Source organism: Anolis sagrei, chromosome 4 (genome assembly GCF_037176765.1).
Source record: "Anolis sagrei isolate rAnoSag1 chromosome 4, rAnoSag1.mat, whole genome shotgun sequence".
NCBI classification, from domain to species: domain Eukaryota; kingdom Metazoa; phylum Chordata; class Lepidosauria; order Squamata; family Dactyloidae; genus Anolis; species Anolis sagrei.
In genome coordinates this window covers 187,376,598-187,404,592 of record NC_090024.1, presented here as the reverse complement: position 1 = coordinate 187,404,592, position 27,995 = coordinate 187,376,598, and the positions used below count along the sequence as shown (strand labels likewise).

Sequence of the window (27,995 nt, the reverse complement as noted above, 5' to 3'; positions counted from 1 at the left end):
CTGGGGTCATCCTAGCCTGCTCCCACCCGAGCCAGGGCTCCCATTCCATATATAGCTCCTGACAACTGGAACCTCTAACTCTCCCCCCTCACTTACTCCTCCTGCTCTCACATATCTGCTTCTGGAGCCCGAGCAGAGAGAGCTAGCTAGCTCTTGGCCACAGCAGGGTCTTTGGGCATCCACTGCAACAGAATGGCTGAGAAGCAAGAGCAACCCCCAGCCACCCAGAATGGTGAAAATGCAGAAGGAACAGAAAATGCAGAAGGTGCAGAAAACGCAGAGGCTGAAAAGCCAAAGTTGGAGCCTCTGCCACCATTTGAAATTGTTACCGGGTAAGAGAGTGGTTTTCTGTTTGCATTAGATGGAAGCAATGTGCATGAAAATCAAAAGAAACTTTCCCCTCTTTTGCTAAGGGATTCACAGGCCAGCACGTTGTTTGCAGGTTTGTTTAGAAAGATCTGACTCAGGTTCAAGGATTGGGGTTTTTTTCTGATCAAGGAGGGGACATTATATCTTAGCTCTGCAAAAAAAAGTTTGTGTGGATGTGTGTCTTCAAGTCACCTGTTGATTTATGGTGACCCTATGTGTTTCATAATTAGGCAAGGAATACTCAGAGGTGGTTTATACCAATTCCATCCTCAGGAATATAGCCCGCAGCACCTGACATCGACTGGCAGTCTTTCATCCTAGTACTAACCAGGGTTGATGCTGCTTAACTTCCAAGATCAGACAGTATCAAGTGCCATTAGGGTACTTAAGCCATAAATGATATCAAGCAAGATAAGCACAAAGCACATTGGTGGCAAATCCATTAATTTTATTATTATCTTGAATGCCACTGAAATCACTGTTTTATTTCACAGAGGGGAAAATGCTCAACTAGGGCATTTAAATCATATAGCAAATGTTTGTCGTTCATTCAACATCCCACATGCCTGTGAAAATACCATGCACTTATTTAACTATTTCCACACAAGCCACCTCATTAAAAGGAGGAAAGACTAAGGAGAAACTGTCATTGAGTAGAACTGGAAACAATTAAGATCTAATTCAGTTCCACAACTGAGAATAATAGCTACGACATGGATAAAAGTTTCTCGTCATTCCTGACATGAAAGTATGCTTACAGGATTGCAGCCAGGAGTTCTATTTTCAAATGATTTGGTCATCTGTTCTGTTAAAGTTAATATTTACAATTTGGTCTAAAACTGTAACTTGTTACTATTTTCAGTTGTACAAAATGAATAAAATTTGGTCTCTAAGATTAGCTGGAAGACCTATTAATCAGCATTTATTGTGGAGGATCTCATCCTGTCATTTGCAATTCCAGTAAGGTCAAAATGGCTAGAGAGACAGTGAAGAGTACCTGGTGTTGCAAAGAGAATGACCCAAATTTCCAGCTAAGATATAATTGCATGTATGTCTTTGATTAAAGTTTATAACCAATTCAGATTTGTCTTTGGAATGAAACATTGGAAAACAGTAATGGTAAAAAAAATGAAGATAAAGTTATATTACTGAAAACGTAATACCATGTGCATTTCATTAGACAAATATTAGTAACACTTAAAGCAGTGGTTCCCAACCTTTTTTTAGACCAGGGACCACTTGACCAGGAACCACTTTGACCAGGGACAACTCTCCAACATTAGTACCAAAAGGGTTACAAATCAGGTTTTTTTTGGTCAACTTTAGATTCAGTTTGGTTATTTGGGGTGCCAATTCAGAGAATTGCATTGGATAGACCACATCAGCTCTAGTTTCTGAAAGAGAACATATGCCATCCAGTAGTCGCCATCTGCTCACCCACAGTAAATATCTAGAGCTGTGCACCTTAATTTAGGTCTTGCGGCCCACCAGTGGGCCATGGCCCACAGGTTGGGAACCACTGACTTAAGGAGAGCAGCTTAAAATATATGTCTGCATGAATCTTACTTTTATCAATTTTTTCTTTCCTAGCAACACAACAAGTCCTTTTGAAGCAGTGGAACTTTAACTGAACAATTGCATGATCATTAAACCTATTGTGTGTATGTCCTGTGGCAAAATATTATTCAACCATGCTATTGGCAATTGCTTTTGATATGGTTCAGGATGGCAAAAGTTTGAAGTGTTTTGTTTTGTCAGTGTTGTTTACACTGCTAGGTAGGAAAAAGAGCAAAACATTTTCCTGAAACTGAAAACAGGAAATGATTTTGTTTATGGTATTGCTACTCTTTGCTACTCTTTGGTATTGCGACATCTTTCCATCAAAGAGCTCAGGATGGACTGAATAAATATTATTTATTTATTTACAACATTTCTACCCTGCCTTTCTTGAATCCGAAGGTGACGCAGAGTGGCTTACAACTATATGATTTGGTAATCACTTCTTAACCCCATTTTATGTTCATAAAACCACAAGGGAGGTTAGGTTGGCAGTGAAGGGTCCAAATATATCTGGTAAGAATGTGAACCTGGGTTTCACCAGTCAGAGCCTGACATTCAAATTACTACCAGGGCTTGGAAAAGTTACTGTTTTGGCCAACTAGAACCAGAATTTCCAACCAGAAAGGTCTAGTCTAAAGAGCACTATCTTTAAGTTCTACTGTTACACCATAGAAAGGAAGGGAGATAAGGCAAGGGGAGATTCTAGGAGCAAGTTTTCATGGATTACAAGTCACAGGTGTGTAAAAATAGCAACATGGTTGTGGTTACAGTGCATGGTCATAGAGGTGGAAGAGAGGATAAAGACAGGTGCATACTCTCACACTGGCCATAAACTAGGGATGCAACTGGCATTTTCTGCATCCTGCTGTACGCTGGAGGTTTTGATTGGCTAAAACAGTAACTTTCCCACAGCACTAACTGTACTACTATTTTATCTGAGTTTTCAACACTGTACTCCATCAAGAATCTGAAGAATTGGATTGAAACCCAAAATACTAGTGTAGTAATAACTGTCCTTCTAGATTACGTTTCTGAGACATTTGGCATACATGCCTGTATGTGTTTTGGTAAAGACTAGAGCTAGAATAGTTGAATATACAGTATTTACACCACTTCAACTATAATTATTACATTTGTTTGTGAGAATTATCCTCATCAGTTCCAACACACACAAACATACAATGAAGATAATTCAACATTTGAAACACTGTATTAAAATTCCAGCCTGAACACTTGGAAGACAAATATTGCACTGCCTGGAATATTTTTTCAGTATCGTTGACTCATTAATTCAACACATCAGTCACCTCCAAATAGTATTTTAATACACTTGCAACCGCGTCACAAAGGGCTAAAATCAGCGACACACGCCGATTTTAGCCTAGGTCACCCTAGGCTAAAAACATGGGTCCTTGTGTGAAGGAGGGTGACACTGGCACATGCCACCGCAAGGGCAACACATAGAATATATAGGGGGAGGCTGCGCGCTTATGGGTGATGCAGGGCGTGGTGCGACGGACTCCCTATGCATCTCCCCAGATTTCAGAGATTAGTTGGTTTTAGTTGATCCTTAGAACAAACTTGCTTTTCAGGCAGTTACAGCTCAAAGAAGTCAACTTTACAAAATTTGGAGTCTTTCCTACATTTATATTCACTGGGGCCTCTCTTTGCTATGGAGAACTAAGAAACTCCTACCTGCCAAATGTCACTGAGGGTGCATCTACACTGTAGAACTAATGCAGTTTACCACCACTTTAACTGGCATGGCTCAATGCTGTGAAATCATGGGAATTGTGGATTACAAGGTCTTTAGCCTTCTCTGCCAATTACTGCTGATACTTCACCAAATTATAACTCTCGTGGTTCTACAGCATTCAGCCATGGTAAAGTGGTGGCAAACTGTATTAATTCTACAGTATTCATGCACCCTCAATGTGTACACAGCAAAGTGACATTTGAAGCTAGACTTCTGTTTCAGTAACTGATCACAGTACCAAATTGCTTTTAGCTGGTAATTTCTATTTCATGTATTTAGAATACACAAGATCACTTTCATGATTCTGTCCAAACTTTGAGCATCTCCAACAGGAAAACTTTTTTTTCTGTTTTTTTTAATGCCCATAAAAAAGAAGTAGCCAAAAACTAACCTCTATAGCTGCAGAGAGGAACCTCAGTTCAAACTTACTATTTATTAATCTTCAGCTTCAGCTCTGATGAGGCCACTAATCCAGCTAATGAAGGAATTAAAAACACTAAACTTAACTGGCCTTTTGACTTAATTGTCTTGTAATAGTTCAGACATTTCAGTTGGCATCCCTGGATTAAGAAAGTTTCATGCTGTCTTGCCTTTTTTTTTTTTAAATGCTGCCAACAGACAGGTGCAGCTATGGAAACTGTGCTGGGAATCTGACCAGCTTTTACAATTAAGCCCCTTTCTGGAATGTTATGACTTCTTGTTAGCGTAGCTAAGTAGATTTCCTGAGACTCCAAAGGATGCATTCATTTAGACAACATTCTTCTACGATGGAAATTAAATTTATCTGTCGGTTGCTACAACTCTTTGCCATTGCTATAGGCTAGATTATTATTATTATTATTATTATTATTATTATTATTATTATTTCTTACCCACTACTCCTCGAGGCAGGGCATAAAGTCATGAATACTTTGTAAGGACTAAAAAACATTTAAAAGGTTATTTTATTTCATTCACAATGAGGCAGAGTACACCACAGAGCAATATAGAGAAAGAAAGTAGACACACAGACTCTAGCTACATTGGGTAAACAAACATGGGGAATTACATTTCAGCTTTTTCATTAAGCATTGTGAAAGTCTAAAAATGAATAACAGGATGGCAAAATTTCTATAAGTTGCAATCAAAAGTGTGAAGACAAATGGCTTTGGCATTGGTGAACAACTCTGAGAAGCTGCATTAATAACTTTTAGTATCCCCTTTCTATATTTTTTGTGTGTGCATGTGTCCATACATGTTTACAATTACCAGGTTTTGCTATTTCTGCTGACCAAAATAAACTATGCAGTGCAATTTAGGGATTGTATAAACACTCATAGTTGGGGCTGATTTCCCTATAAGCATACCATGTATGCTCTATACACACTGCATATTATCTAATGCCAGATACAGTTTTCTGAATAAGTTCTCGCAAGGAAGTAAGAGTTTTGTTCTTTTTAAAATGCTAGGCTAAGAATGATGAACACCACTTCCCTTCTACCATTCAAGGCTGGAGGCCTGCACGACTGAAAATGTTCCATTCTATCCCTAGAATTGTTTTGCAAATGCATCTCAAACAATCTGTACAAAGAAACATTGAGCCAAAGCCATTTGTTCTGCTTAAATATGGCTGTTTGTTCTACTCGTGTTGTTCATAAATTCTGCTTAGAGAAAAATCCTTAATTCCAGTGTCTGCTAATACAAATTGTGGCCCTGAGTCCCTCCGAGAGGGCGGGTTAAAAATAAAGTTGTTATTATTATTATTAAGTGGCCTTGGACTCATCTGATTTGACAGCACTACTGTGAAGATGAGAACTCCATCAGGGATAATATTTCCTATGCCAGATTGTCACACTTTACTGCATTCTAGTTGTACAATCACAGAGTTGAAAGGGTTGCCATTGTAAGCCACCCTGAGTTCCCCTCCGGGAGTGAGAAGGACAGGATATAAATGTCTGAAATAATAATAATAATCATCATCATCATCATCATCATCATCATCATCATCATCATCATATCATCATCATAACCACCACCACCATAGAAGGGCCATCTACTCTTGCCATGGGTCAGTGCTATGGAGTCATGGGAGTGGTCATTTTATTTTGAATTAAATAAACGTTGAATTGCAACTCACTTATAGTACTTAGCAACACTTCATAATTGTTAAAATTGGAGATGTGGGCAGAGATATCACCCAAGGAGCATCACTTTTGGGAGCAACCACAAATAAGATGCTGCAGTTCACAGACACTGCTGTGTAGACAGAAATAAAAAAGGTAATAAATAAATCTATGATGGCATTCTTACAGCCTTTCAGATGTTGTTGGTGTGAGAAAACTGGCCATTTGCAAGGAAGTTGCCCAGGGGATGCCCAGATATTTTACTATCCTGTGGGAAGCTTCTCTCATGCCCCCGCATGAGAAGCTAGAGCTGACAGACGGAAGCTCTCTGTGCGCCCTGGATTCAAACCGCTGACCTTTCAGTCTGCAGTCATGCCAGCACATGGGTTTAATCCATTGTGCCACCGGGGGGCTCCTAACAGATGGATGAGAAGTGAGCAATGCAACCAACAGCTATTTCCAATGGAAAACCTTATTTCTTAAAGAGTTTTCAGCTCAAAGTGAGCACACTACCATAGTTCCTCAATCACCACAATGCAGTACCACCGACAGAAATATGACACACCCTGTTTTAGAGATGTTTATGTGGGGAATAAAGTGTGTTTTAGAATCGAAGATTATCTTTCATACCTTTACATGTGTAAATTCCACTGAACTCTTCTTCTAGATATGCACATCATTACTTTACAAGGGTATAAATTTTAAAAACTCGGTGATGCTGATTTATAGATAATACCACTAGCAAAGTACAGTATAATTACTTGTACTTTCTTAAGTATCCTCACAAAGAGCACTATTCATAACTATTTTGATATGATGCTATATTGCCTATTTATATAACCTTTAATAAAATAAAATATCTTTAACATAATATTTTTAACACAAAGACACCTGATGGTCATTGTTGTTCTATGTTCTAGGACTACATTGAGATTGTGTACACCATTCCCCAGTTGTTCTTGCAGATTAAGCGGACACATTATGTGTATTAGAGATGAAAGTCTGAAAGGAGATTACCAACAAAATTAAAGCTCTAGATCTGACAAAGATGCCAATGTAATCCACATATTCTTCCTGACTAATTGTAACATTATTTATTATTTCAAAGAGAGGCAGGAGTCCACAAATGAAGTTCAAGGCTGGAAACTCAAGCTCCAGTTAGAAGCACAGCTGTTTGGTTTAAATGACAGACATAAAAGACACAGCCATTTTTCCATGGAGACAAAGCCTCACAAAATATTGCCAAGTCTTTCATCCTAGTATTAAGCCATTGTACTAAGCACTTTCAAAACTCAACTTACTCCACTGAGGGTTCAAGTATGTGGAATACCTTTTGATAGCTTTGGGTATGGTATGAGAGATTGAACATGTAGCAGTACCTCCAGAAGAAAAGATCACACTAAAAGAGGAGAAGAAAGTGGTTCCAACCAGTTCTCTGTTCAGGGAACTTGCGATATTTCACTATAACATACTGGACAAGATAGTAGCCTGGTCTACTTATTAACTATTTCTTAAAATATTTTTATCCCTCTTGATGACTGAGGATCTTTGTCCAGCCTACAATGAAATAAACGCAGGACAGTAAACAACAGTAACAATAATGTCAAAAGACTAAAAATTATGTAAAATATTCTTTAAAACATTTTAAAAACATTTATAATAATGCTGATTGTACTACATGAAAAATTGGATGAAATCAATTAGCGTCCAAAGCCTTTAATAAAAATGAATGAGGGCTAGAATGACATTGGTGTTGACACCAATCAGGACATGGAGGGTACCCCATAATTAATATGCTACCACCTTCCCAAAATTGTTGGTATACAGAGGAAAGCCCTTTCAAGACTTCAATTTTCATACAGAGATATAGAGGGAGAGATGTTTCTTTTATTGAGATGCCAAGCTATGGCAATAAAATTTAGAAGCACCTAAAATGCTAGCAGCGCACACAGTTCAATGTAGAATGGAAAGATCCTGGTTTATATGTCATCTCAAGAAACTACTAATGAGCCTTAGAAAAAGCTACTTATTAACCTCAGCACTATAATGTTGTGTAACAAGAGTGACTCCATTTAAAGGTGTTGCTGTACAGTTATCTCAGAATGTATTTGAAGAATGCTGAGCCCTTGGAAAAGAAAAACAGCAGGACCTTGGTGTCCGTTGAGATTTGTTTCATGGATACCTCACACAAACACCAACATTGTGCTCAAGTCCCATGATATAAGCTTGCTTTTTTGGATTTAAAAAAATATATTGTCAAGCTGTAGATGGTTGAACTGGTGGATAAATGATCTATGCAACTGGTGGATAAATGATCTGTACAATATATTTATGCCAGTGGTTCCAACCTGTGGTCCATGGACCACCAGTTGTCCGCAAGAACTAAAATATGGTCCATGGTCTCATCGTTACTACACTGTCGCAACAAGTTACTGGTTTCGTGAAACCCTTTTATAGTGCTGAGGCTTAGTAAATGTGGTTTTCTGTGGGAGAGCAGATGGCAACTACTGGATGGCATTCAGTATGTTCTGTATCAGAAACTAGAGCTGATGTAGTCTATCCAATGCAATTTTCTTAATAGGCACCCCAAATAACCAAACTGAATCTAAAGTTGACCAAAAACTGATTTGTAATCCTTTTGGTACTAATGTTGGAAAGTGGTCTCTGTTCAAGTGGTCCCTGGTCAAAAAATATTGGGAACCACTTATTTATACTATCACCATAAAGCTGAATTGCTGCTCTGCTCATTATTAGGTTAGCCACATTCCAGGCCATGTCCAGTTTATGGATTATTCTGAAGACTCAATTCATCATATAAAACTGGTTACATTAAACTATTAACTAATTACTACAAATTATCTATCAATAATCCAGGCTAGGATTTTGTTTTAAGAGGAAATGAGCACTGATAGGACAAGCTGATGCCCATCAAGGGATAATGGACATTGACACAGTCCAACAAAAAAGTTCTTGGTGTATTGGTTTTTAGGCCTGTTTCTGGGGTTATTTGGGGTGCCGCTTCAGAAAATTGCATTTGATAGACTACATCAGCATCAGCTCCAGTTTCTTAGATATGGTTATCTTGAGTTTTTATGAGAGCAGATGAAGACTCGTATATGGCATATAGTTTGGATCTCAAGAACTAGAGCAGATGGGGAAAACTGGTGCAATTTGTGGAATCAGCAAGTCAAATATACTCAGAAGCAGGGGCACCAAAATGTATGTTGGCCAGTATAATCAAATCAGAGTTCAGAGATTTTTTTAAAAATATTCTCCCATAATCCAAACTATCATGCTGACCAGAGGATTTTGTGACTTGTGGTCTAACAAAGTACTTATGCCACATTCTAAATCAAACCTTTATTAACCTTAAGTTTGAAAGCCTTTCATTTGACACTACCAACTTTCATGTCTAAAGAAGTCTGTCAAGTGCATATTTAAAAATCTATTATGCTTTACAAATTTAACTCTATGAACTCAATGAATGGGATTCATCTCAGTTCTACATAAACTTAAGCATGAAATTCACATTCAAATGACCCCATAATGCTATGCTTATACATTCTTAATTCTGGAACATCGGTTAAAACCACTCATATATCGAACATTAGGAAAATTCTGTCTTAAAGATCTAGGCAGCTCCTGACCAATCTGAGCTAACAGGGAAAATGGTCATAGTAAGTATGAACTTAACCCATATAGAACTTACAAAACCAAAATAGTTTTCTTCTATGGATCAGAAAAACAACAGCCACTCTCTAACACAGTGGTTCTCAACCTGTGGGTTCCCAGGTGTTTTGGCCTACAACTCCCAGAAATCCCAGCCAGTTTACCAGCTGTTAGGTTTTCTGGGAGTTGAAGGCCAAAACATCTGGGGACCCACAGGTTGAGAACCACTGCTCTAACAGCTCCAAAGAGTGGTGTGCAGGGAAAGAAATGCACTGTACAGGGACAATGATGACACAGATAGATGCCGCCAAATCCTCGCGTGCTTTAATCTGTACAGCTGAATTGCAATGCCAACTGCTTAACATGCTGGGAACAGGTGAATATCAAGGCAGTGTTGACAGCTTACTTTCCACTATGAAAAATGCTTTGCTTTCCCTAGCAACTTTCTATCTGGAAATAGGAAAGGTGAAGTGAGGTGTGGGGAGAGATGAGATTCTCAGTGGTCAAAGGGACATATTCTATATCTGCAATTGGTGCTCCACAAGATGTGCACATCTGAAGCACGAAGAGATGGCAGAATAAATGCTATATTATTACAGATCCACCGGCAGCTACCTTCAACGAATCAGATGGGATAGGTTCATTTATACAACTCATTTCTCCCCAGTGATAAATGGGATGTGTCTGTTTCCATATATACACATACATTTTCACTCTTCATTTCCAAACAGAACCACACATACATAAGATATAAAAACAATTATCACGCAGAAAAGAAAACATATCAAAAGCACTCAGCTAGATCGTGTCTTTCAGTAACAGAAATGCAGTATACTACAAATTTGAATTTACTGTAAATTTTGAGTTTTTGTTGGTTGAGAAATAAAGAACTATTTAGGAGCAGTTGAAAAGCATGCAAGACTGACTGAAAGGCAACTGCCTGTCCTCTGTGTGTGCATGTGATGATTTATAGTACATGCAGCTTCTTTTCCCCTTGCCCTTTCAATGATGAATAACTAAGCAGTTCAGAGCCACAGGGTGAATAAGCCATCTGGTACAAACTGTGATTTCTGAGTCCAGAGACTTCAAAGCCTTGGGGCAAGTTCTGTTTAAGGTCTAAACAGTGGGCACACACATGTACACACAAATATTTGTACACTGTGCAATACAACAAAAATAACACTGATTGTTATACTACCTATAATTTGCTTTGGTATGCACAGTGAACCAAACACTGTGCAAAGACAGGAAAACAACTTAAAACTCTCTTTTTTCTGCTTTGTCTATTGAAAAATCTTATCATTATAGGTAGATATTTAAGTATTTCTGTGTCATTTCCCAGCTCACAAGAACTACCAAGACAACAAAAAACAAAACAAAAAAACAAAAAACAATTAAAACAATAGAAAGATAAAATGTTCTGAAAACCCATTAAAAATAAAAACCAGAATAAAATATAGTTTTAAAACAAAGCAATTTTAGAAGCAAACTGCAGTTTTTTCAGTGCTTGTTTTATATAGTCTGTAACATGTACACCTAACACCACTTTGGTTTCTGCATTTTGTACTAGCTATAATCTCCCCAACACTTTGTAAGTGCAGTCTTGTTTATGTATATTTCTCTGACATTTCATCATTTGCTGTAGCACACTTTTACAAAAGGAAGGTTGTTGGCAAAATACATCAAAGCGTTTTGATGTCCAAAGGCATCCAACAACAAACTAGCATGGCACAGGGTTTTCTCTTATAGAAGCTTTCATGATATTATTCCAACTCAATGTTTGTTAACTCTATTTAGGATCAGCTCTCCAAGATCTCAGTGAGATGTCTGTAGCATCATTTGCTATCCTGTCCATTAGGGAATTGAACCTAGGACTTTCTCAATACAAAGCTCATGTTCTACCATTCTTTGGAAGCTTTTAAGCAGAGGCTGGATGGCCATCTGTCAGGGGTGATTTGAATGCAATATTCCTGCTTCTTGGCAGGGGGTTGGACTGGATGGCCCATGAGGTCTCTTCCAACTCTTTGATTCTATGATTCTATGATTCTATGATTCTATATGTTACCATATTTGCACCAGAGATCTTCCCACTACGCAAAAATTAACAAACCCTGCTGCTTCATGATGGTAGCATTCTTAATCTCCCTGAAACAGCTATCTCAGTTCCCTCCATGGAAGATATACCTGTGTCAGGTCTGCAATTCTGAGACCAAAAATTTGGAAGGTAAAGAAGTCAACATAGCAATTCTTAAATTTGACAAAGACAACAGGAAGAAATGTCAACAGTAGGGTCATGAAGACATGAGAAGGCATTTTGGTGCCCACTCCCATATTATTGTCCTCCCACAACAAGGAAAAACCATTTTATTCAGATAGATCTTTGGCATCTAATTGGGCTTTACTTGAAATCGGTTGCTGTGGTTTTTCAAATCTGCCCCCCCCCCCCCCCCGTTTTATGTTTTAACTGTATGTATTCTTTAATAGTATTGTTGCTAGTCAATTTGAGGACCATTTTTTTTTGCAAAATATAAAGTTATAAACTGACTAAAAATACCAAATGCAACTGATGACACACATCCCAAAGAACTACAAAATAATTGCTATCATATAACAAGTTGATGTATAGCTGCTGAGAAAATTAAATATAATTGCAGTAATGCTCCTGTATGAAATTCACTCCTTAGTTTAATAAACTTGCAGAATGAATAGCTTTTGCAGTGTAATGTAAATTCCAACTATGAGGCAGGTTTCCAAACTTTGACTCATCTATGACTCAAGCAGAATCTGTACCCGAGCTACAGAAAGGTCAAAGAAGATTCTTATTCCTAAGGGCAAGGAAAGTATGTATTGGGATTAAGTGCTATCTTGTGTGAGTTGGAATGAAGAAGTGAATGGCTGTAATTAATGAGCTGTAATAGAAATGGAAGAAGATACCCATCTGAATATCAAGTGAGCTGATGAGAATACATTCAAAAGGATTCATCTTGTCATTTGTTGTTATTATGTGCCTCCAAATCAACTTCAATTTCTGAGATCTTATCATAGGGTTTTCTTGACAATACGTATTCAGTATTAAGATTTTCTATGCAATTTGCCCAAGACTACTCTTTTGTAAAATAAAAATAGAAGCAGATGGGTGAGAATTCATTACAAGTCTTGTTGAATTTTAACTGCAAATCTTTATGGACAAATTTAGTTTCTTAGAGCTTTATCTGGAAATATGTTCAGAAATCAACACAAATTACTAGTGAAGGATTAACCTAAAGACACACTTTTAGTTTCTACTTGATTGAACGCACACATCTATCAAGAGGCACAACATGTTACTTGGCAGCTTTAGGAATCTAAGACCACACATAATGTTCTTATCCTAGATATATATCTTGAAGGCAGAAAATCTAATTACATTGTGACTAAGCTTATGTAGGCAGTCTTCATTTCATTATTCATCACTTTCTGTGTAACAACACCATATTAGATGGGGGAAATATGTTAAATGGATATGGTTGAACAGGTACAATTGTGTAAATTTACCAGAGTATCACAGAGACTTCCAATGGCAAAAATCCAGGAAAAATAGCCAAACCAAAACACATTCAACCTTGTAATATTTTAAACCTTGTAATATTTTAATACTGTTGACATTTCAGAAGAAATAAAAAAAATAGTAACGGCTTGGGAATGAATGCAGATTGTAGTTCTAATTGGTTGTACCAGCAACCCAACAACAGCTCTTGCAAACAAACCCACTAGAACAGTTTGTCCTGGTCTGATGTCTTCCTGATGTACTGAGCTACAATTCCTATCTCCCCAGCAAGTATGAGCACCAACCTGGACAGCTACTTTAGTTGGAAATAAAACAGTGATTATTTATTGAACTATTTATATGCTACTTTGTATCCAAGGAACTCAGGGCAATGTAAAATAAAATCAATTTAAACAGTTCATAACATTTTAAAGTGACATAATCAGACCTACAGCATATTACAAAATTTAACACTTAAGTTTCCATCAACTTTGGTTAAGAACCATGTTTCCTCTCACGGTCAGAATGACCCCAGCTCTGGTACCAGTTGGACATCTAAGGGGAGGGAATACCACAACTGGAAGGTTGTACAGTCATTTTCTTTTGCAGTTTAATTTCATAACTTGCGAAGTAGTTACTCTTGCTCTAATTCCAAGCACAAGCCTCTGTTATTTTCACCAATTTCTACCCTAAACTTCCAGGTAACTTGAAATGGTATGGTGGTTTCTACATACAGAATCAACATTTAGCTATTGCCCAAGTCTTTTTAATTTTGTTTGCGTACCACACAAAGCAATATTGAGAAACTATGTTAATGCAAAAAGAAAAAAGAAAGATACTGTACATTGACCAGTAATGGCTCTCAAGGGTTTCAGCCAATAATATTTCCCTAGCTCTGCCAGAAAATTTCTTTGTTTCCCACTCCAATAGTGGCCCTGTTGAACTTCTGAAAACAATTATGATCAGATGTGTTCAGATCAGTATGCCTTGCTGAATAAAGATATGCATTATAGACTCTGTAGATATAAATAATGACTTTGTCTCTTCCCCAGGGAACGTCTTCCAGCCTTCTTTTTCAAATTCCAGTTCAAGAATGTAGAGTACAGCTCAGGCAGGAACAAAACCTTCCTGTGCTACATCATTGAGATGCAAGGCAAGGAGTCAAAAACCTTACGGGGCTATCTGGAAGATGAACATGCAGCAGCCCATGCAGAAGAGGGATTCTTCAATACCATCCTGCCCACCTGTGAGCCTGGGTATCGCTATGAGGTCACTTGGTACGTCTCTTCTAGTCCCTGTGTGAGCTGTGCCGAACGGATAGTAAAGGCTCTGAAGAAGAACAGGCACCTGCGTCTCTCCATTGCAGTGGGCCGTCTCTTCATGTGGGAGGAGCCTGACATCCAAGCGGCCCTGAAGCAAATGAAAGCAGCCGGCTGCAAACTGAGGATCATGAAGCCTCAAGACTTTGAATACATCTGGAAGAATTTTGTAGAGCAGGAGGAAGGGGAGGAACCAAAGGCATTTGCTCCCTGGGACGACATTCAAGAGAACTTCCAGTATTATGATGAAAAACTAGCTGAGATTTTGCATTGAGATTCATGTAAGTATATGACATCTGGGAATTCTATTTCTACTTTTTAACATTTCCCTTTTTTAAGGTGGTTTCTCAGACTACCTTAATACAGTTTGGAAGGGTGTGCCAAAAGATATTCTGCAGAGTTTAAACAACAAACTATGATCCAGCCTGCAAGTTAAGGCATATAGTAATCAAGGCTGGACAAATTATTTTGACCAAAAGCCCCATCAAAAGAATGCAATTAATTCTAATTATAATGAACTTCTTGAAACAGTCACTCTAGCTCTCACTCTGTAGGCCACCTCTGCATTTTGGTTTTGCCTAATCTTAGAAACCAAACTTTAAGATGGGCAAAAATGAGAAGACACATATTCCCACCACCCCATTTCAGAAGAATCATACTATGGCCTGCCTCATAAATAATAGGCAAAACAAATGCCTTCATAAATGTTCCTTATAGCACTAATTCCACAAACTTCCTGTTAACATGTGGAAGCACTATTGCTCCAGCATATGGAATCAATGTTTTAAGGTAATGTCAGTGTAAGTAGCAGAAAAGCATAGGAACCGCCTCACACCAAGCTGGGACACTGGTCCATTTAACTCAGAATTGTCTTCGACAAGGATAGCCTTTAATTTGGTTGTGACTATATAACCAATAGCTTGTCACCATCTGGTCATGCTGTTTGGGGCTGTCTATAGCCTAACACCATATGGGGGGCACTGGTATGACCCTCCTGAAACAGGCTAAGAAATACCACCAGAAATTTAGAACTCTGCACACAGAGCCCATATTCTATATCTAAGTTATATTATTTAATATATTCTGTATCACAATTTACAAGTTACAGGTTCTAGATGTTTACTTCAAGAAGTACTGCCTTTCCTGCAGGACAAAGTTAGTGCTCCTACTCTCATCAATTTATATCAGGCAATAAAATAAAGAGGGGAGCTATTTTTCACCCCACAATGTTTTTAAGTTTATGAACTAAACCATGGAATCACTACAAACTTCATCTGAAACTTCAACAGTTTAAAAACTACAGCCCCACAGCCTGATTATAAAAGTCTGAGGAATGTCTAGAAGAGTTGTACAAACACAAAAGAAATTCTCTTTATTTCCACATGAATATGTTTTAGTATTAAGAATGAAGACAAGGGAAAACGTCTAATCTTCATCTCTGCCTCCCTTCTAAATAAAGCGGCTTTGTATAATTTTGTCCATTCACAATACGCAAAAACTGATAAGAAATTGATTATTCTGAGTCACAAAACTCCAGACATTTTAAAAAGTGAATCATTAACTGAAGTGTCCCTTTCTCTCCCCAGGAGAAATCTGCCCAAACTGTGGAGACAAGCATGATATACTTTGACATCTGGGACTTCCCAGTCAGTCCTCCAGAGCCAATCTGAAACTGAAAAAAAACACTATCACAAGTCTCTGGTTGACATGCCGCTGTGCTGATAGACTAAAAATACATTTACTGTGCTGCATGTAGGCATTTGGTTGTTGGAAACACATAAACCAGCACTACTGCTGTTTGTATGGAATGAAAAATTGTTTATAAGGTGAAATGAAGTTAAAGAGCTGCAGTGCAAGGCCCTTTTATCATTGCATAATTTAGAGAAACAAATCAAGATGTATTAAAAAGATCCCTGCAAAATAATGCTGCAAATTAAACAAATTTTGCCAATATTTATTTTTTTATGAGATTTTCAAGACAAAAGAAAATCAAGTATAAAAAGTGTTACTTTCTTTTCATAATGCATAATTAGTATCCATAGGATAGTATGAAGATTAATTGTGTCACAGCAAATGCATCAAAAAGAGCTCAAAATTGGTTCTACCAGAAACAACCTTATGGTTGAAAATAAAATTAAAAAAAAACAAAATACCTTTACCAAAGTAACCTCCAGGAAACATTTTTCTGAAAATAGTAAAAAATAAAACCTAAGGTATATTTCAGAGGAATTTTCCCATTTATATTTTCTACCCATCTTCCAAACAGGTACATAAGCCATTATGAGAAAAAATGTGATCAGTACCAGTTTCTGTAATATCAATCTGTTTACTGCATTCAAGGCAACCCATTTAGTATGTGCCTGCATAACCATCAAATCTGCAGTTCAAAAGTCACCCTGGTTAGCTCTGCCTACTACAGATATTGCAGGTTTGCCTTTGTTCCAAATAAGAATTTCACTTTAGAAAATGGTAGAAGATACTGCCTCCTCTTCTCTAGGAAATCAATGAACTATAAAATCTCCTCTGCTTCTGAAGTATATCAAATAGCAGCCTCCTCTGAAAGAATGAAACCTGATTTCTGCTAAGGTTTGAACAAATAGGTATAATATGCGTGACTCCCTATTTGGGGATGGGAAAGGGGATTTGCTTTCTCATGAGTTCCTTTTAGGAAATGTACATGAAAACAACCTTTTGCAGTTACTTCTTACAAAACTCTTCCCTCAAACACATGCTCTACAACAGTGGTTTTCAACCTGTGGGTCCCCAAATGTTTACGCCTACAATTTCCACAAATCCAAACAGCTGGAAAACAGACTGAAAGCTCTGGGAGTTGTAGTCCAAAACACCTGGGGACCCACAGATTTAGAACTACTGCTCTACAAGATCCTCAAATCTTCTGAAGCCGATTTGGGGGTGGAATACTCTTGACAAAAGCTGTTCCAATAGTGAACATGAGATATAGTTTGTTTTTTAACATTTCTGTTCTCCTGATCCTAGATCCCCAGGGGGGCAGAATATAGTTATTCATGGAAATAAGATAACTGGATATTATTGATATATTCATGTGTCATTTTCAAGTATGTATTATGCAGACAGAACCTATCTGGAAAACACTGATGACATATTATAAGATCAAATACTGGAGAGGATAAGATCAAATTTTGGAAGATTTGGGGGGGAAATCCATATATTTGTGTTGTGTAGGTATGATTTCTTTATGATTTTCTTACATGTGGCTTTAACAGAACTTTCCAAGAATTCAATTTCAGAAATGGAACTGGCTATGCATAGAGGACCTAGCATTTGTCCAGTGACTGACAGTGCCATTGCAAATGGATAAGAAACAAAATAAAACACTTGTGGTTATTTAACTAATACAAATTTATTGTTTTTAATGGAACATATACATCTGTAACAACTGACCACTAAAGTGTAACACTTTAGGGGCTTAACTCGAGGATATAAGACAAAATAGCAAACCATTGCAATACATTTTAAAAAAATAAGAGTGTGCCCGAAAACCTAACTGAAAAGTAAGAAATGTCTGCAATTATAGAATAATGATGGCATTAAAATCATACCACCAGATTCTTCCAAATCAATTGTAGGTACACAGTGTAGCAATCAAGACAGTAAGACAATTATTGCAAGAATTAAAGAGTATAAACTGTAATATAAACTTCTGTGCCCTCAAATACTTCTTCAAGCATTGTTGAAACTTTCTCCCAATCCAGGCGGTCAAGTCCACAGCCAATCCTGGAAAATAAAGAATCATTGGTCATTTTTGTTTGAGATGTACTCAAATACAAAGGCAATGTCAAAGTAAATATATCCATACATGCTCATGTCTAAGCCGAGGACAGATTTGGGGGCCAAAATTATGGATTTTCATATGGATAAGTCAAGGGTCATTCTATAGAGAGGGGAAAGCAACAATGCCACCTCAGGGGGACAGCCATCTCTGGCCATCACCACTACTTATTGGCCCCTTGCATTAAAAAGCCCAGAAGTACCACAATGGAGAGAGCAGAGAGAGGACTAAGCTCTTGCCCTTTGCCACTCTACTCAGAAAAGGAGATAGTTTGCTTCTTGATAAGAGTTGAAATATAGAATTCACACTAACCTGAGAATAAGTTGACTCAGTTTTTTTGGGTTGATTTTTTGACTAAAATATCTAGACTTATACATGAGGATATAGGGTAAATTGAATTTTCTGTGAGTTAGGTGAAAATGCGGTTATGGAAATAGCACCACACATGTACATTTACACACTTACATCTCCCTATTCATTATACAAACATATCCTCAAAACTTCAATAATTACTATGAAATGTACCTCATATATAGTACTTACTTCCTAATAAATACTATTATAACTTTGATCACACAATCATAGAATCAGATTGTTGGAAAAGCCAACGCAGGACATCCAGTCTAACCCAGTACCATACAGGAAAAGTACAATCAAAGCAACCCAACAGATGGCCATCCAGCCTCTGTTTAAAAGTTTCCAAAGGTCTCTAAATGTAAGCCTTACAAATGTCCTTTCAACACAGATACACTAGAACTGACGACCAGGAATCAATGCCTGTCATATCATGGTTTGCTTGATCATCTGATGTGCAGTCTGCGATCTATGCAGGAATGGTCATCTGTGCCTCACACAATTCCTTCCCCTTCCCTACTGTGTATCATTCTCCAAGGCTACACTGTGGTTTAAGCTGCAGCACAATCAGAACTGAGGAGAAAGCTCTAAAATGTGCTAGAAATGTGTGTTGCAGGGGAGAGGGGCTTCCACCAAAATGCTGCAAGAGTTTTAGAAGCTATACGAGAACAGAAATGAGTCACTTGTGTCAGTCACATAGACATCAAATAAGAACAACATGAATAAGAGAAATCATAGATAATAATGGCAAATACATCCAGTGCCCATGTAATTGCATGCTTTTAATCACATTTCAGCTCCAGCAATAAATTTATCATTTCAAGCTCTGCAGTTAATTACGGTACATGTGCACACTCGTGTATATATTGCCTTTTAAAAATATAATAATAATAATAATAATAATAGTAATAGTAATAGCTTACTTAGGCATAGAAATACGAGTTACACCATTTTCAACACAATGGAGTTTCATTGCTTCCAAACTCTTTTGCAGATTATCATAGGTAGGTTTATGAAAATATTTATTTTTGGTAATCTGAAAGAAAGTGTAAAATTACATTGAGTGTTACCTGCTTTTTAAGTCAATTACTCTGTATTCCAAATTACACATTTAATCAAAAGTAAATCTAAAGGAATTCAGCTTTACATCAGGAGTAGGTCCCACTGATGGATTGAAGTTCTACTGAGGTTTGACTACTCATTAATATGAATTTGTTGTTAAAACTCCTAGATTACACTAGATTACACCCCCCCCCCCGAAAAAAAAATCTGAAAAGCAAACCTTGATTTGGCATTTCATATAAGCAACACCATGTTATTACATCTTTGTACATAATGGGACTAGAGCATTCACAGATTTTGGTATCTACAGCAATTCCTACCAAGGGCCATTATACTACCCGAAGTGGGATCATATGACCATACAACTGTAGATTGAGCTAATTGCTACATGAGCATATTCCTACATGGTAGAATATAAAATGATTTGAACACTTAGGTTGAAATCTGGAAACAATATACTTCTAAACATGCTAATGTCAACAAAAAATGGAAACTGCACTGTTAGAAATCCCAGAGTGTCCTCTACTCAAAGCTTAAGAGATATTAGAAATGCACCACCCCAGCCTCACTATGACAGCAATCCTGAATTACATATGTCAATGCAACTTACAGGATGAATGCATGAAGGTAAGGTTTTATTTGTCATTCATAAATAATATGTCTCACACCTACCAGATAGTACACATATCGGTTATCTCTTTTCAGAACAGCCACGTCTCCAGTCTTCTTTTCTAAGACAGAGTTAAACCTCTTTTAAATGAATTGTTGATGTTTTGAAGCACTCAAGAAACATATACTTTCCAAAATCTGGAGGAGTGATCCACTCTAGAATTATAAGCCATATTTAAAGAGGCAGTTACAGTAAAATCCCTTTTCTTTTCATTATGGTTTGGAAGTAGGGAATATGAAGAAGAAGACCCAGTTAAGCCTTTTTAGTATAGCATGGGAACTTTAATATCTGGAATATTATACACTGGATCAAGCACAACAATCTGACTATGCTATATGGACTACTGTACTCCATTCAAGAACATTACAAGTTGCCATGGTGCCTGAAAACTGTTTATGTGCTTATCACATTTTCTCCTTTGTGTATGATGACTACTTCTAATTTATGGACTAATGTAACTGTTCTTATCCATTAATAAGGCATATCTCTCAAAATATGCATAGACATGCAATAATTTAGCCCCCAAACCTGTAGAAGATTAAAAAACCGATGACATCAGGAATAATTTTCAGAACTAAGAAGTAGAAAGCAGTTTTATACATGGTCTTGAGTAGACAAGTGACTACCAATTTCAGGGATAAAAACCAACTACATACAATTATTATTGAATTCATTCAGAAAAACATATTACCTCAAATATAGACCAGCAAGCCACTTTTTTCTAATTTTAATGTTAGTCAATGGACAATGTTATTACTGAGTTGGCTGAAGGAGTATATATTAAAAGGCTAATTTAAGTGCAACATGCATTTCACAAAACACACACATTAATTAAAAAATAAAACCTGAAACTTACAGGATACTGATGGATTCCAGCTCCATCAGTTGAATCCTTTGAAGTCACAGATACAGAGTATGGTTAGTTAAATCTAATGTATAGTTCTTGCATCACACTATTTAAATACATTTTCTGAATAACACAGGTCCTGGAGTCACTTTTGATACATATACTGTAATTACCAATTGAAGTACTGGGGGGGAGGGTGCTGCTATCTTGCAGTTCTAAGTTAAGAACATATGAAGGCAACAGAGGTGCAAACTGCACACAGAGGTACAAATGCAATATGTAAAACTGCAACAACTCAAAAATGGGGATCTATCTAGGTCACAAACCCATTTGTAAATCAGGGGATGTTGCGGTTTTTACCTTTGAATATGTCTTAATAGTTTTTAACTGTGACTTTTTCATACTGTTATGTTTAATTCTGTTTTAATGTTTGCATATTTGTATATTTCAAATTGTGCAATCATACCTTCAATGTAAGCCACTTTGAGTCTCCTTCAGGAGAGATAAAGTAGGGTATAAATAAGCATAATAATAATATTAATAATAATTCATATCATTTGAAATCCAAGAAGCACCAAAATTATGTCTAGCCTTGCAAAAAGCTGACTAATATAAAATGGGCATATTTCTCTGCAGGATTGGAAATGTAGCCTTTACTAACAGAAGAATCAGCAATATCTTCCATTTTAACATTTCAACATTAGGACAGATAATAATATTTTAAGAATTTTCTAAGATGACATAACCCAAAAATCTCATTCTATTAAAGCTATATTTAGGCACATTAAAAAGGGGTTAGAAAATTTGAAAATCATATAATACACATTCTTTTAAAATAAAACTTCATGAATTGCACTAGTTTGACTATGTCACTTACGTTGGTTCAAAAGCTCCTGAACACCACCAAATTTCTTCTTAAAAACCGCAGCTATGCCAGCACTCATATGGCAGTCCTCACTGATACAGTGAGCCAAGGCATCTGTTTCTGGACAGGAAAACAGGTCTCCCTGTCTGTACACAATCTGATTTTTTAAAAAATGAATGAGGGTGTAAGTATATGTGTTAGAACAATATATTAGATTTGTGGTTCTCAACCTTTGGTCCTCCAGGTGTTTTGGATTTCAACTCACAGACATCTCAACCAGTTCACCAGCTCTTAGGAATTGTGAGAGCTGAAGTCCAAAACACCCGGAAGACCAAAGATTGAGAACCATTGTATTTGAATATTCACTGCTATAGTGTTCCACAGTCTCAACCAGTGATTTCTTCCTTAAAATGAAATGTAAAACTAATATATGAAATATAAAACTAATATAGTCCCTGGGGCTAAGCCAACAGGCAAAACCAACAGTTCTGAGAGGAAGGTCTGGAGTTCTGTTTATGTGTCTTCTTAAAACTATTGAATACAGATGGCAGGAAGCTACTGCAATCACCTGCAAGAGCTGTGGTATGTTTGTATTTTTGCAGGAGCAGGAGTGCAGCAAACACAAGTTGTTGGCCTTGTTGGAAGACAAGGTCCAGCAGCTTGAAACCTGTGTATCTACTCTTCAGCATATTAGGGAGCATGATGTTTTAGGTGATCTTTCTAAGGAGGAGATCAGTTTCTCAATATAGGAGACAAACATTTGTAACATGTAGAAGGGCCAGGAGTCATTCTGTGAATTTGGAGATAGAGAATTGATTCAAAGCTATCTCTAGCATCAGTGATGACATGGAATAGAAACAAGAGCAGGAGTGTCACTCTTCAGAAAATGTGCAAATGATATTGGAAGATTCAGCACATGAAATGGCTCCTACCAAATTTCATAGGACATACTTGGTGGTGGTAAGGGACTTTCTAATAAGAATAGAAACGGTGTTTTGACAGCCTGAAAGGATGTCTCGAGAGGTATGCTGTTTCTTGGGGGGGGGGGGGGATCCATGAAGTCAGAGGATATTAGGCTTCTAGGTAGAAAGCTGAAAGATTTTGTCATTTCATCTTTCCTCCCTGTTCAAGAGCATAAAGGGAGAGAATAGTGGAGGTGAACTGGCTCTGCAAACTGTGCCACCAGGAAAGGGTAGACTTCTTGGACCATGGTCTGCAGTAAAAAAAAAAGTAAGTAGATTGCACCTCACAGCAATTGGCAGGAGCATTTCTGCCAAGAGTGTCACAAACCTAATAAGGAGGACTATAAACAGAGGGAAGAGGAAGATAGTATTCTTGAGGGAAGGAGTTCATCAAGTGCTGGAGAATACTCTGGTTGTTACAAAGAATAGGGCAAACTGTACAAGAATTAAACAGTGGGAGGAAAAAAAAACCCTTATATATCTAGAAGGAATGGCCCATGGTCTTAGATGCCTCTACACTAATGCATGGTAAATAAACAAGATGAACTTATACCCTTAACACAGCAAATATGATATAATAAGTATCACTGAAACTTGGTGGGACAAGTCTCATTTTTGGAATGTAGACTAGAGAGGAATAATCTATTTCTGACCAATAGATCAAAAAAGAAAGAAGGACAAGTGGGCATTATATGCCAAGGATATTTACACCTGTGAAAAGGACCAGGACTTAAATTGTGGAAGATAGGCTGAGAGAATCTCAGTAAAAATTAAGTGGAAGGGAAACAACATAGATGTTGTTGCAAAAGCCTACTTCAAACTCCCAACTCCCTGGACAAATAACCTTAAATTCAGAAAAAAAAGGTATGTAGTAGTAAAGGAGATCTCAACTATGCTATTATTTGTTGGTAATCAAACTTTTCCAAGAATATGAAGTCCAACCAAAAAAAGACAGGTTATTTAAATTTATTTCAGAGTTTAACATGTATTATTTAGTGCAATGTGCAGTGGTGAAAAAAATCAATTCAACAGATTTCTATGACATTTTTAATGTATGAATTCTCTCCAGAAAGTAAACGGCTCAAATTAAATCTTCCTACACCAATGGTACAAACTAGATTTCTGATATGACAGATAAAACAACAATCAACACACTAGTGAAATAGAATTACAGCACATAAAGAAACTCCACTACATACCCTTTCTTCTTTTTCAGGACTGATGCTAGCCATGATAATGTGGAAGACCTTTTCAGGATTTCTTCAGTTGCAAGACTAGAACAAAATCTAGTATTCATATTTAAGAAAAAGCAAAATAAATTAGATCAGTGAAGGGAAATTTAGCTGCTCAATAAAAATGAATATGATCAGAACACTATGGCAATCTTGAAAAACAGAATATGTGTTTGTTTACTTCTTTTTATTTAACAAACCACAAACATGTTGTTAAAGAGTCCCTATACAAATAACATTCTGGGATAAAAGAATGAGAAGGGTGCCTGCTAAACTCCACTATGAGTAACTACATTTTTCAGATATGAAGTTTTGTCTAGATAACAAGCTACGGATGGCTTCAAAACCCAATACTGCTTTTCTTTAGGGCCCAACCACTTGTGCATGCTAAGTGGAAGATGATCATATTTCACGATGCTCACGATAATGTTTTAAGGCTTTGTGCGGTTTTTATATTTTTATATCAAATGCTATTGTTTTTAACAGAATTTATTGATTGTTTTTGCTTGTTATAATTGTTGAGGCATCGAATTGTGCCTCAACAATTATAACAAGCAAGAAAAAAAATGTTTCTCTAGCCATTCCTGAATGTGTACCTCTTGGTCCAAGGAATGCTGTTGATTCCTCAGCTTCACATCCAGTTGATAAAAGAGGCTGACACTGAATGTTAACAATATTTCCCCAGGATTGCTGCAGTGAAATCTAGACCTTCTTTTCCCTAGATAAAAAACCTTTTCGGTGTCCCACTGCAGAACCAGAAACTGAAGGGGAATTGAATAGATCCAGGCATCACCCTACAAACTCTGTGTTCCAAAGCAGAAAGCATATTTGTTGCCTTTTCTTGCTTCTACTATCAGCCCCACTTCCTATGCCCAGTGATTCATCCCTCCTAAGTTTATTGTTCTGAGCTAGCAGAACTGATGTCTTTGCTTCTAAGTGGAGATCTCAGGCTATGTCCCGTTCCTTTTTTCAGCATGAAGCTCTAACACAGTGTTTCTCAAACTGTTGTGCTACAGATATTTTGGACTTCAGCTCCCACAATTCCTAACAGCTGGTAAGCTGGCTAGGATTTCTGGGAGCTGAAGCCCAAAACATTTGGAGAAGCACCGATTGAAAAACACTGTTCTAACAGATGGAGAATTGGGTCTACAGATTCAGGATGGAACTCCAACTGCATAGTTTTCACCATCCATTCCTCAAGGAAAAGGCCTTGCAAAAGTGGTATTATAAAAATACAGTTCTGCCAGTTCTATTACTTCTACTTATTCTAATTTCATCAATTACATAAAACTGTTGTGATATATTTTTCTAATTGTTCATCCACAATTTTTCTTGGTCATTTGGTGGATTGAATTTGCCATTGCTTTTACAAATGTAGCTAATAAATGGCTTCCCTGTTACCAAACAGATCTCCTTTCACTTTTCCTTTCGCCGATCATAATTAATCGGCAAACTTTTTCAATAGGGCTTATAGCTCACATCCTGTTTAACCAATTCTTTATTGGTAAATTCTCTATCCACCTTCCTGCAGGACCTTTGACTTTCTCTAGGCTTTGCCAGGTTCTGACTATTTCTAATCTTACTGCATTTAACATGAGTAATTTGAGCTTTTGTTTAACAAATCTTTATTCTTACTTTCAAATACAGAAATCATGAGTATAGTTTGCTTCCATCCCTTGTAATGACTGTGCCACTGGGGCATCGGAAGGGTTTATCTACACCAGGCAAGGGCAAACTTTGGCTCTCCGGGCGTTTTTACACTCCCACAATTTCTAACAGCTGCAGGTCCCTTCCTTTCCCCCATAGCTACTTAAGCTGAGGCTGAAATATTGGGATATGGATTATGACCTGTTAGGATCATGACCTATTGGGGATTATGACCTATTAGGGGTGAAAGTATGATAGCTGGGACCCAGTGCTGGTAGTGCTATGCTGGTTGCATAACATGGCTCTGAATAGAGAAGGGAACACGTGCACCAGACACAGCACCACGTGTGTGAGAGACCGCACACAGTGAGAGACACAGCTACAACAGCCAACAAGGTAGTTCGGTAGAAGAGGGGGGGGGGGCAGCAGAGATCATATGCAAACACGTTCAAAAATGTTGTTGCATTGGAAGGAAGGATAAAAAGGAGGGGGAAAATACAAGCAGTGGTGAAAAATGAATCAAATCCAGTCACTCTTACATTACTTCACTGTTATCCTGTCCCACCTGCATTACATTACTTCACTGGCATCCTGCCACAGCTGCGTCTCTCACTCGGTGCGCTGTCTCACGCATATGTTCCCTTCTCTAATTCAGCACCGTGCTGCGCAACCAGCATAGCGCTACCAGCACTGGGTCCCAGCTATCATACTTTTACCCTCTTAGGATCATAACCTATTGGGCAGCAGAGTTTCAGAATTGTACCTTTAGTTTATTGGGTAATGGATGGGCATCTTGTTTCTATTTGATGTTCTCAGCAGACAAAGATTCAAGTGGACTTCTTTAAATAAACATGTTTTACTCACAATTTAATGTATTTAAATATATAGGCACATCAGGTTAAACTTTAAAAACGTTTCAGTTTGTATCTTTTAATTTATAGTCTTTATCAGTCTCTTCAAAACAATATTGCTCTCTTTTATAACAGTCTCAAAAGGGACTCAAGCCTCAATAGTTTTCCAACTTCCTACCCTGACTTTGTACTCAAACTGACTGAAGCCTCAACTGTTATTCCTCAACTGTCATCCTTTCAAACTTCATTCTCAACAGTCACTGAACCAGTCACATGGTCTGCAGCCCCTCCCACTGCCTCAAGTATATAGAGCTACGAAAACTTCAAACCAAAGGAGACATGCATTCAGGATATCAACAGCACATTATAAACAGACAAAACATTAAATAGAGGAGGCTTGAGAAGGTTGCTATCTCCAACATGAAAGGGCATGAGGCAGTTAGGAAACGTGAGAGTTGAAGTCCAAAACACCCAGAGGGCTTAAGTTTGCCCATGCCTAGAGTGTCTACACTGAAGAAATCATGCAGTTCTTTAATGGCCACGGAATCTTGAGACTTGTACTGCAGTTTGGTACAAGAAAAGAAAACCTAGCAAGAATTTGAGCCATGGTAATGAATGTGCATATAAATGTTAGTGTAGATGCGCCCTTCGTCCCGGTACAACTCCTATGATTTCAAATTGAGCCCTGGTAGTCAAAGTGGTGTCAAGACTCAAGTGTTTCCCACACTCTGGCCTTCCAGGCGTTTTGGACTTCAGCTCCAAGAATCCCTGCTCATTGTCCAAGGCAGCTGAGGCTTCTGGGAGTTGGAGTCCAAAACACCTGGAGGACAAGCGCTTGGGGAACTGAGTCCCGCTTCAGCTTCTCAGTGTCGAGACAGGGTGGGTGGCTTCCCAGCCCTTTCATGGAGCCCACGCGAGCTTCACGACGCTGGAGAAAATGGCGCCCACTCCCCCTCCTCCTCCCAATCCGACCCCGGGAGAAGCCAGGAACGCTCTTCCTCCCTCTCTCCCTCTTTGGGGGAAACCCATTCTCCTTGTTCTCCTCGTAAAACGGAAGCCCCTACGTGTGCCCATCTAGGCACCGGACTCTTTGGTATCACCCCACATAGCACAGTATTCCCAGCCGAAGAGAAGAGGGGGCCGCCGGTTCTCATGACACACAGACATACAGAGAGAGAGAGAGAGAGAGAGACCCTGCCTTGCACATGCGTAGTAACGAAGCGCGAGGAGGCTTCCAAGAGAACAGAGGCTGTCCCCGCTGTGCGAGCGCGCAACGCGGCGGTTCCTAACGGCTCCGGCGCGTGCGCGTGGGGCTTTCAAACCAGCGCGAGGCTCTGGCCAGGAGGAGCTTCTTCCCTGCGTACTGCGCCTGCGCCTGGGGCAGAGGGAGGAG

General features: G+C 38.1%; 2 protein-coding genes across 3 annotated transcripts; one reads left to right on the top strand and one right to left on the bottom strand.

Moving 5' to 3' along the window:
- The first annotated feature begins 71 nt into the window (after nucleotides 1-71).
- APOBEC2 (apolipoprotein B mRNA editing enzyme catalytic subunit 2) lies at nucleotides 72-18,082 on the top strand. Of its 2 annotated transcripts, XM_060773149.2 has the most exons (3): nucleotides 73-332; nucleotides 14,035-14,582; nucleotides 15,888-18,082. In XM_060773149.2, exons 1-2 carry the CDS (start codon nucleotides 193-195, stop codon nucleotides 14,573-14,575), a joined length of 681 nt encoding a protein of 226 aa, XP_060629132.1. In that variant the 5' UTR covers nucleotides 73-192; the 3' UTR covers nucleotides 14,576-14,582; nucleotides 15,888-18,082. The 2 variants fall into 2 exon arrangements, with proteins under 2 accessions (XP_067324086.1, XP_060629132.1); XM_067467985.1 differs by lacking the exon at nucleotides 15,888-18,082 and having other exon boundaries at nucleotides 72-332; nucleotides 14,035-14,583.
- Nucleotides 17,665-27,971, bottom strand: OARD1 (O-acyl-ADP-ribose deacylase 1). The gene is made up of 6 exons (XM_060773150.2): nucleotides 27,801-27,971; nucleotides 24,072-24,158; nucleotides 21,923-22,067; nucleotides 20,201-20,259; nucleotides 19,390-19,502; nucleotides 17,665-18,057 (listed from the first exon to the last, which is right to left on the bottom strand). Exons 2-6 carry the CDS (start codon nucleotides 24,102-24,104, stop codon nucleotides 17,955-17,957), a joined length of 453 nt encoding a protein of 150 aa, XP_060629133.1. The 5' UTR covers nucleotides 24,105-24,158; nucleotides 27,801-27,971; the 3' UTR covers nucleotides 17,665-17,954.
- Between the last annotated feature and the right edge of the window lie 24 nt (nucleotides 27,972-27,995).